This window comes from Choristoneura fumiferana, chromosome Z (genome assembly GCF_025370935.1).
Source record: "Choristoneura fumiferana chromosome Z, NRCan_CFum_1, whole genome shotgun sequence".
In the NCBI taxonomy this organism is placed as follows: Eukaryota; Metazoa; Arthropoda; class Insecta; order Lepidoptera; family Tortricidae; genus Choristoneura; species Choristoneura fumiferana.
In genome coordinates this window covers 34,234,869-34,246,683 of record NC_133472.1, presented here as the reverse complement: position 1 = coordinate 34,246,683, position 11,815 = coordinate 34,234,869, and the positions used below count along the sequence as shown (strand labels likewise).

The following is an 11,815-nucleotide window of genomic DNA, read 5'->3' as shown; positions in this document are numbered from 1 at the left end:
AGAGTAACTTATACGGATTATATCGTTTCGAAGTCATTGTTGCAAAATAAAATAAGTAGGTACCTACACAAATCACGCGCGACGCGTCCAGCGTGCGAGCCCAGCGGCAACCCACTGCCGCGCGCCTAATCATTAGGCGCGCCGGCCGAACGTACATACCTAAACTGTGGAGTGTCCAAACCCTGATTGGGCTTCAATCACTCCTGCTGGCTCGTGCTGAGGCACCGACTTGAAACTGGTAGAAAATTAAAATAAAAAAAAATATTTTCATGGTTTTTTGTAGTGGGTTCAATTTTTTGCTGTAATTTTATTTTCACGCTTTTTTGTGTAAATAATATAAGATACAATAGTTTAATGTCAACTGCTCTTCACCATTTACGAAAGATTGCTTTTTCCAAAGAGACGTTCATTATTGAGGAGACCTGGTGCTTCACCACTCGTTCCACTTCACCATATGCATTACGACGAGCATAAATTGCTTAGCAATGTGTTAAAGTAATTGAAATACAGCCCGTGAAATACTTGTTATTGAGTAGCTCCGGTGGTCAACTGTGGCCTTCATCATAAGTTCTACTTCATCAAATGATGATTTTTGAGAGCAAATGCACGAGTTATTAATATTTAATATAATCCAAATTACCATAGGTGTCCCTTATATTTGAAGAATGCCCTCACAAGTTACCTCGATTTCCTTTGGGTCCAGTCATCAGATCCTGATTTGGTGATTATCCCATAAGCTAAATGAAGGTATAGGTATATATATAAGAACGAAAAAAATTTGTTTTCAGATCGGTTTACTAATGACGGTGTTTTGAGATAACAAACATAAAAAAATAATGATAAAAATAAATACTTACAACCGAATTGATAACTTCCTCCTTTTTTTGATTGATAGTATGTTGTGATTGTGAGAAAGGATTCCCTTGTCAGGTCATGGAAGGTAACTCGACGCTGATATTATGCAGACCGTACACAGACAAGTGATGCGCAGAGTTGACTTTATACGAAAAGAGACAGTACCGGTGCTAAGTCTAGTTGGATCGAATTTGTCAATAATTGAGAATTTATTTGTTTGTGGTGGTAATCTAAGTGAACAGTGAAAACGCTCGAATGTCACCCGTTTACACTTATATTGAACGTCTTCAGTGTGGTCATTGACCTAAGTGTAGAGCCGTTGTCTATTTGGTCACTAGAATGTACTACATTAAACCGGGTGGGCCCTGTAAATGGAGCAAAAAAATGAAAACACAAACCTGCTACTCAAATGGAACTACCTACTTTATCTCTGCAACTTTCGAAAACTAAGTAATTTTAACATTATATTTATTCGTAACCAATTAAATGGTATTTTTCTTAGGGTTTTTACAATGTACGGCATGCGATAGTCTAAATGACATCGCCTGTCACGTAACAAAATGACTTGGCAATACATTGCGTGTCTAATTAAACTTTAAGCTAGGTATAATAAAAATCATAATACAAATATGAAGAGTGGAAGCTGTGGTTTTATTTTTTGCTCCTGTTACAGGGCCCACCTTGTATTAGCTTACAATTTCTACGTAGAATATTTATCTAGATCATAATTAAATTACCATCGAGTTCGTAACAAAGTCTTATTTCTCATGCTGATAGGCCAATTACTATCTAAAAATCTATTTAAATAATTATCTTATTATATTAAAACTATCTATTAATAAAATCGTTGCGAAATAAACTAAGCACCATAACTTATTTAAATAAACATACATAAAGTATAGAAAAACTTAATTGTGAAATATATATTTAATTCTTACTAGCAACACCTATGCATAGCCAATTACTTAGCCTTCGGACCATTCGCAAACCGTTAAGATTGTATCCCGTCTATTAATTAATTGAAACTCAATTATCTAGCGTAAATGCTGTGAATTATGAAGTGGATAAACCCATTAGCATGCTTTTAGAAATAACCGACTGGGTCGAGGAGACTGACCGCAGCGATTATGGTCCTATTATTGAGTGATAATTAATTAAATAGACATTTTATGAAGTTGGTCCTGATGGGGTGACGAAAACAGTTCAAACATTAAAAATGAAATATCTAACTATATGTACGTCCAATGTAATATTTTGAAATGATGACTGAGTATTGCTATTAAACCGAGCTCAATTCTGGAAAGGGGTTGAAAATTAATTCTAGCGACAGTTAACTTAAAAACACCACACAAGTTTTGCACGCTTAAGTATTTTCAGGTATTTCAGATGTAGCTCTATTTTTTGTCTTTTTTAACCTTTGGTTTTAGAGAAATTTAAAAACACAGCGCTTGTACTGAAGGCCTATTAGGATTGATCTTGTGTCTGCCTGTGGTATCCAATTTGCGTTATATAGATCTACGGATCGATTAAGTTGAAATTTAGTACAATGTATCCATAATGCTCATGACGCGCTCAAGGAATTGGCATTGTTCACTTTTTTTACTACTCTTTTTTTCAAACTATATACGTTGAAAATAGCAAATGGCCATAAAAGATTCCCATGGCTTAGCTGCCTAAGCGCCTATTCCGGTAAAGCGAGCTCTTGGGCTCAAAACCCCTTGGAGCAAATATCGTATTTTTCTCGGTATTTTATGTTTATTTCAAACTCTACTCAGAATAAGCTCAATAAACGTCAGATTAATTAATTACAAACTATGACAAGTTGATAATACGAAAGTTGGTTTGCCATTTTTTTTAAATGGTCGGATAGCCTACAAGCAGAGGTTAGGGACTCTGGGTTATGTAGTTTAGTTCCGGAGTTTAAATACCAGCAACAACGGCACTTGTTTGTTTCCAAAATGCTAATGTGTCTACCCGAGTCTTGGATGGTATATTTGTTTAAGAATTATGTATAGAAGCATGGATGTTGTATCTACACAAATAATGTTTCTCTTTTGCTTCCCACCTACCGAAGCTTTGATAAGTTCGGGACTAGGTCTATTGACATAAATCGTTCCACGATATTCATCAGAATAGGAATCGTTTATTTGCTAGAATACAATACTGAATATATTACATCTTTTTATCCAGTGACCAGTGTATCCAGCCTGAATGCCGCATGCAAATTACCTATTAAGTTTATGCTGAAAAAGTTTTTTTTTGTATCACAATTATTAAGTATATTAAGAAAGGTTTCAATTATACCAAAAATTCCATTATCACAGCTTTGATCTCCAATAATAGTTCAGTTCAGCTCATTCATAAATTACATTAAATAGCAATACAGTTATTTATTCGTTATGTACCTAGTCAAAGTATATAAATGCAATAATAAGCTGTTGTCAGATATATATATCATTAAGGAATAAAGGTGGAAAAATATTTTTATTCCCTGTACATCGTGGCTTTGCGCTTAAAGTGGGAATTGGGCTAGCCTTACTGGCTTAGGATCGTAAAACACACTTTCCGAAAAATGTGCACTGTTTTCCCCGAAAGTGCACTTTTATGAATGAAAATTGTAGGTATATATTTTATTTTACTACTACTACTTGCATACATATTTTTTAACTTTGGCCGTGTCGATATCATTGCCCTTGACTGTAAAATTTTTTCAATGAAATATCAACTTTAATGTCATTGAAATAATTTCAAAAACCATAAAACTGTGAATTCTTGTCTCGGTTTTTAGAACTATTTAGGGTAAAAAAAAACAGGACTTACGAGGTTATTGTACAAAAAGGAAATACAAAACGGTAAAAAAAATCATAAATATTTTTGATGTGTTCTTAGATATTTTAATTCTAGGAAGTGTTGTATAGTATTGTAAACATAAACATAAAGCACACGAAAATAACAGTTAACAAGAGAAAGAGACGTACAAAGATAAACTGTTTAAGGGATCTCTTCCAGTTAACCTTTGAACAATGTGTTCTTTGTGTTCTGTTTATGAGAGTATATTTCACGAAATTACTCATTTCTAAAGAGTACTCGTAGGTACTTACATACATTGAAAAACGAATCATCTGAAAAATTGATATTGTTGCTCAAGTTTACCATTTGGGAGTGTAAATTTTAAGTAAAGCGTACTATTGTGAAAGGTCACTTTACGGAAAAGTGCTTTTTACAATCCTAAGCTACAGATATGTTAATACGAATACTCTGCTTAAGAAATACATTAAAAGGAGTGTTTTCCTTTATTAAGTTCGCGATCGAAGCGTGACCCCAAATCGTACTTGGCAAGTTTTCATTATTTGTTTTATTGCACTATAAATACACCAAGTTTCATGCCTGTATAAAAACAGTGGTAAAAACAATAAACAAAAGTGGAAAGACGATGAAGGCTTAGCGATAAGGTGTACAATTACCGTCTTCCGGGAGCGAAACTTTAAAGAAAGAACATTACTGCCGCCATAGTTCGAAATTTTGAGGGTCCAAGTGGACTGCGGAACCCTAAAAATGAGTTAAGCAGTTCATTAAAATTAAAATTTTAATCACGGTTTGCCACAAAAAAGTCATTATTAAGTTATATATAACGTTACTTATAGGTAGCTGTAGGGAGCTTGCGAGTTAGTAAAGCTGGGGTCCTGGGCTGCGCTGGTCAGTGGGGAGCCGCAGGGCGCGGTGGGACGGGGGGCGCATCTGCCACCCTGTCCTGGGCGCTCGGCGACGCCGGCGCTCGCTCGCGTCAGCGGCGTCAGTCTCCACAGCGACCGCGCGCACTCGACACGCCTCGGCGCCACCCCTGCGCCCAGCCTGCCATGTGTACGGTCAAACTTTACGCGAACAATTTTTAGTGCGACATGAAAGAAAATCGCGAGCGACACTCCTTCCGGTGCCGAAGGTAGGTCAACCCTGTTCACACTTTAGTTTCGGAAGTTTGACAAACTTTCAACTGTGTTGCGGGCAATTGGCGAATTGTTTGTTTACATCAATCAAGCGATGGTGACGTTTTTTGCTACGCGAAATTTGTTTTTACGTCTGAATTAGGATAGGAAGTGATGAATTATTTTTTAAATTGGTCACACGCTGGGCTGGTTTAATTGTGGGATTACAAAAAATACAAGGATTGTTCTTTGGGTTGGTATGTATTTTCTTTCTAATTGATGTTAAATTAAAGCAGGTCGTTCTAAACTTTACAAATTTTTTGTCGTTCGGGTAAGCCATTTTCGTTTTTAGGGTTCCGTACCCAAAGGGTAAAAACGGGACCTTATTACTAAGACTCCACTGTCCGTCTGTCTGTTACTGGGCTGTATCTCATGAATCGTGATAGCAAGACAGTTGAAATTTTCACAGATGATGTATTTCTGTTGCTGCTATAACATAAAATACTAAAAATATAATAAAATAAATATTTAAGGGCAATAGCAACGCTTGACATATTCAAAGAATATTTAGTTGTATATTCACTTTAAGAATAAATAATTAAGCCCCCCTTGATTATTTATTTTATCCATTCCCATACAAGAAACATGATTTTTTTTTTGCCGTTTTTTTGCTAATGTGTAATATTGTACCTATAGATAATGGCACGGAACCCTTCGTGCGCGAGTACGACTCGCAATTGGCCGGTTTTTTTCTACCACTGAATATTTAAAAGGGAAAATATGTAAAGGCACTTAAAACATTTTTAACGCACCCAGGAATCCCAAAATATGTATAATTTAGATGCACATAAAGTATTCATGTTATACATCGTCACGTCGTCGTCACGAAAGTCAATAAATAGGTAGGTATAGTGGAGATAGAAGTTTTCAAAGATTCTGAAGGGGATCACAAAGTCAGAAGTGACCTGTCACAAGCTGGAAAGACATCCAATTATAAAACTTACGTGAGTGGTCTATGATAATGTCACGATAGAAATCCTTAAAAATATAAAATATTCCTGCCATCTTATAATGGAGCGGTATTCTACCGGTTTACAGATAACCTTTACGAAAAAAGCTAAATACGCCTATTACTCAAATTCAATCAAAGTAAAACTTTATTTTCTGCCTTGCATTAAGTATACGCATTTCGTACCTTAATGTTATTTTTAAGTCACTAACAATCATCAAAACTTGTTGCCATAGAGCAAGGACCTTTATTAGGATACCGAAGAAGAGCTTGCGAGATTAATCGGATGCTAAAGTTTCCGGCGTTGACGTGGATTTAAAAATTGTAACTAACTGAGTTTGAGAAAGATCCATTAAAAGACAAATGCCAAATAAATTTACATAAAACGATCGACCAATATGGCCCATTGCTATGGAGTAGGGTGTGCGAGCCAACGGGTTTTTGTCACCATTGATTGGTACTATTCGATTTAACTGCTACTTAGTAGGATGGTATTTTCTGACAATTTCATTTTTGGACAAACTTTCATGTCGTCTAAATAACATTCGCGCCATAAACGCCATTTAAAGGATGTGTGGAGAATGCATAGATTTTACTAAATAAAAATATGTGATTTAAATAAAAATAAGTAGTACGTTGACTTTCCTGACTTAAAATAAGAAACTCCTTAAAAATCTGCTATAAATAATTTATTTTAAAAAATTGCGCGCAACTGGAAAATTTAACTTTAACGAGTGAATTTTGAGCGAATCCAATCCTAACAGCAGTGGAATCGCGTAGTGTCTAGGTGTCTAACCTAACAGCTAGTTAGCAAGTCTTGTGTGCTGTTGCCAGCTATGCTATTCTGTCCGTAAATTATTGTCTATTGAAATTAAGCAATTCATAGAAAAAAAAAAACAGCACCTACGCAAAAATTTCGATGATAAAGGCTTTTGACTCTATATTTGAGAAATGAAATATGAGGTCGTACATAGCATACACATAAAAACATCTATGTACACGAGTTAATACCAGCATGAATAACATAACAGAAAAATAGACCCGGCACGTCTCTTTTACTCGTTTGCAATGCAAGATACCAGCGCATTGGTATTCAGCGCAAGTAGGCTTGCCAGCACAAGTTACTTGTAGCTTGTTAATATCGAGCAGGCAGGTGTTCCCTCTACCGATTTAACCGATGACAAGCAATCGAAGAAAATTTACGGTAGGCACTTATAACACAACAGTTCCAATTTGGAAAATAAATCAGTTCCCCAGGCACGGTTGGATCCAATCATACACTGATTGTGGTACCTACCTAAGTAAAATATTTTCCATCAGTTCAGGAAAATTGATATGACATAATAGGTACATACCTGCCAGGTATTCGTAAGGCGTGATACTTCGCAAGTAATAATTCTGTTTGTGAATGTCACTTATGTCACTTATTTGTAGTTGTTATTAGGTATTAGAACTAGGTACATACTTATATTCCGTAAGTAGATCAATCAATTTTATTTTATTGACTGGCAATTTAAAAAAAAACGACTTCTGCTAACAAATTATCAAAATTGTATTCATTATTCACTATATGTAATAGGATATCAAAAGATAATATCAGCTTCGTTTGATATCTATGGATTGATTGTTGCGATATTTATTTATTTAAAACTTTATGCAAAACTTCGAACAGACATGAAACAACCCTCGCATCAAATCCAACTCCCCTAGTTCTTGGACCCTAAAATAGGTACCTATTACAACAAAGGGGTCACCGGCTTGATTCCCACGTAGGGTGAGCTCCCGACAAAATGCGTAGTAGTTCTTTGTGTTACTATCGTGTCATTATCAGCTATATTTTCACTTCTTTATCACAACAAGCAATTGTCGTAACCCATGGCCCTTGTGACCGACGACAGTGACTTAAATTGCTAAGTGTAATTAAAACTTAGAGTCTTTGGATGATGAACAGATTGAACTAGGAATTAGAAGTTTCAGCTTTCTACTTACACTTATTCCTTTTCAACAGAACGTGCGATTAATAGAGTAAGTACCTGCTTACTTAAAAAAAATCTCTTTATTTATTTTACGATATCAATTTTTTTTCTGATGGTAGATACTTGATTATTTTATTGTTATCAGAGCTTGAAATGTACCCGACTTCAAGTCAATCTCAACCTTGTAAGATTTGAAATAAACTAATACATACATAGATTCACTAAATATACCGGGTGTGGCAATGAGCAAATAATTAAAACATAGATCATACTCCTCAAACTGAACAACATTAGTTCAGCAACTTAAAAAAAAACAGTTTTCTAATTTTTATTACACTTTAAAGTTAATTCGAAGAAGCAATATGTAAAGCAAAATGCTTGATGTTTGTAGTGTGACAGGCGACGTCAGTTGGGTTCTAGGATGGCATACATTGATAGCAGTATTTAATTTGAATGAAAAAAGGAATATTCAAAGACCCCATTATTTTTAAAAGTCGCTGAACTATAATGTTGTTTAGTTTGACGAGGACGATCTATGTTGCAATTTTTTGCTCGTATTACAGGCCACACCCGGTATACCTACTCAGCGGCACAAAGTTTGGCCCACTACATACAACATTATCTATTACTGCATAGATTTTTTGCCGCTCAGTATATTTATTTATACGTACAAAGCCACGAGTACAGAGAGAAGCTTGTAAAACGTGACATATTCTTAACCCATAGTTGTTTCCTACATGAAATTGCTTAGGTACTCGAATCACAATGAGTTTTAAATGTTTCGGAATTTTCTTTGTTTAGGTTTTAGATTTGTAATTTCGTTCGTAAAGAATTTTATTCATTTTCAAAGACATCCATAGCAAACTTATATAAACGGGCGCGAGAAAGTTTAGATCAGAAACAATGCTTATAACGGGCCCGACGTTGTTACAACTTTTCGACTTAACAACATGTCGCGAACGAATATTAAAAGGTGGAACTTTGTGTTAGTCCTGAATGCCTAAACTCTTTCTGTTCGTGGTGAGAACAAAACCTACGAAAAGATAAACTCAAAGAGAACATTATATAGGTAGCCGTAAAGTAAACAATTATATCGAAAAAAAACATCAAAAAAAAAATTATATGTCCGAATCAAATTTTATTCGACAATGTTTGATAAATACCTAAGTAGTTTATCTCATGGGAAAATATTGGACGGTTGTCGGCTTACTATGCTGTGTGTTTACATTTTTATTCACTTTGATGCCATGATGATATTTTATACTTGCTTTTGCCCTCGGCTTTGCTCGCGTTAAATTTGGGATAACATAAATTTTACTTTCTGCGATCCTTTTTCGTGTTTTGATTGATTTTTCGGAGGATAAATACAGACCGACGTTGTTTTAGAGAGATGGTGCAAATTATGGAATTCAAAAATCAACGTACCTACGAAATTAACCATAATTCGTACAAACTTTGGAACCCTGTTTCGCTGATTCAGGGGTGGAATTTTATAAAACGTTAAAGTACTACGCGTTTCTTTAGCCCTCGACTTCATATACGATACGAGTATATAGGATTATATTCCTAGAAATCGTAAAGATCTCGCGGGACATGAATTATACTGTTATGTTATGATCTATTTTAATGTTCTTAATTGTCGAGATGAGAGACACATTGCAGCTTTCTATTATTGAACGAAATTTGAAAATCTGCCCCGAAATTGAATTCACTTATTTTTATTCTTTTATTTTTTTATTCAACTGGATGGCAAAGGTACAAGTGGGTCTCCTGATGGTAAGAGATCACCACCGCCCATAAACATCTGCAACAATAAGGGTATTGCAGATGCGTTGCCAACCTAGCTAGAGGCCTAAGATGGGATAACTCAAGTGCCAGTAATTTCACCGACTGTCTTACTCTGCGGATATTTTGCATTAAAGAAATACAACCGAATTGATAACCTCCTCCTTTTTTTTGAAGTCGGTTAAAAAAAGTGGAATAAATCGGAAAAAAGAAATGCATTTATTCACAACACAACAATAGACAACACTCACTATACAAGACACAACAATATTATTAAGTACGATAGTATAGATAGGTAGTAAGATAGTATGTGGCAATGGTTGTAAATTGGTCACCAATCAGGGATAGTGTAGCTTTCTATTGGTAAAAGAATCATTTAAATCAGCTCAGTAGTTTCAGAGATTACCTCCAAACAAACAAACAAAGTTGTCATATTTTCCTATACTAATGTTTATTTTCGTTTTTTAGAGCATATCTGTTATAGCTTGTTTTTGAAAATTATATTTTTAGCTATATGTATATTTTAGTCTCTCAAGTGATTTGTACAACAAAACTGAACGTACATAACTTATTTAATCAGGCGTTACTTTGCATAGGTCTATATCAGTGAACTAAAACAATTAGTTTGCATACCCGCGACCTTATGATACGTTTATGCCAGAAATGTGTCCTGCAGTTGCTCCACCTCCACACTGCTGCACGGTTGTTGCTCTGAAAATGAGCTCTGGTTGAGTTCGAAACGCGTCAGTGTAATGTAGTGGTGGTGATAGATGAATTTGTGTGGTTTGTGTGTGTTCTTACAGTGTCGAGGTGGAGGGACCGCTTGAACACACATTTCATGCATGAAAGTAGCTATCATAAAGGTCGCGGGTGAGCAAAGTAATTGTGTCAGTTCGCTAAACGTACATGTAAAATTTCATATCTGTGCTATCAGCCATTGAGGAGTTTTGTCATCAGCAGACGACGACGACGACGACGGCTGCAGCATCAGGTGGTGGTGTACGCTTTGTCATTGAAATTGAACAATCATGTAGTCTTTTGTGTGTGCAATCAACTTTTGAGGAGTTCCCTTCTACGGGGACGATCTACGGGGACATATGTCACTGCTAAATTATTGTATTGCTACCAGATTTACTTACATCAGTTTGCCAAATCTCCAGTCTCTAGTTTTATTAGTTTAGCTTGTGCGTTTTCTGATTCAGTTGGTATATAAAATCCCATTTACGACCAGATGGCCTAGTGGTTAGAGATCCTGACTACGAAGCTTGAGGTCCCGGGTTCGATTCCTGTGTCGGGGCAGATATTTGTATGAAAAATACGAATGCTTGTTGTTGTTGCTTGGTCTTGGGTGTTTAATATGTATTTAAGTATGTACCCATATCTATATTATTATATTTATCCGTTGCTTAGTACCCATACCACAAGCTTTGCTAAGCTTACTTTGGGACTAGGTCAATTGGTGTGAATTGTCCCGTGATATTTATTTATTCGTTTTATCCCGTAAGATTTTCGGAAAATCTTTGAAACTGTTTTTAACTGTTACTATTTTCTACCTGCATGCCAAATTTGAAGTCTCTAATATTTATAATACCGGAGTTAGGGCCACTTTGAAGCGAAAATATAAATCCCATTTATTCTCTATCCCGTGGGAATTTCGAAAAATCCTTTCTTAGTGCTCATTTACATCATAAAAAGGACCCCTGTACCAAATTTCAAGTTTCTAGGCCAAGCGGTTCGGGCTGTGATATATAATCCAGTGAGTCGGGTTTGCCTTTTATATAAATACTAGCTTTTGCCCGCGGCTTCGCCGCGTGGAATTTGGTTATCGCGCGCTGTTCCCTCGGGAACTGTGGATTTTCCGTTCCGGGATAAAAAAAAGTAGCCTAAGTCACTCTCTGACCCATTAACTATCTCTATGCCAAAAATCACGTCGATCCGTCGCTCCGTTTCGACGTGAAAGACGGACAAACATTCAAATTCACAGTTTCGCATTTATAATATTAGTATGGATATAGATGACTCCGTACACTTTTGCACCACTTTGCTCTACATCGCTTTGGGTGCATTTACTGAACTGAAATATCCGATAATGGGTGTTCTATTAGAACGCTTGATACGAGCTTTCAGGCTTGAATTGATTGTACTGAAATTGCATTTCTAATGAAAGCAAGCAGATTTGCACTTCACGAGGCAGTATTTTCAACTATCTATAGACAATTTACATTCTGAAGTGTTGTTACCCGTACACCTATAGTATCACAAAATAC

General features: G+C 35.9%; 1 protein-coding gene across 1 annotated transcript in view; it reads left to right on the top strand.

Annotated features, from left to right (window-relative positions):
- The first annotated feature begins 4,656 nt into the window (after positions 1–4,656).
- Positions 4,657–11,815, top strand: part of LOC141435447 (uncharacterized) — a 77,220-nt gene continuing 70,061 nt past the window's right edge. The window contains exon 1 of the mRNA XM_074098132.1: positions 4,657–4,795. Coding sequence (XP_073954233.1) covers positions 4,755–4,795 — 41 coding nt within the window. The 5' untranslated portion in view covers positions 4,657–4,754. The remainder of the gene's footprint in view (positions 4,796–11,815) is intronic.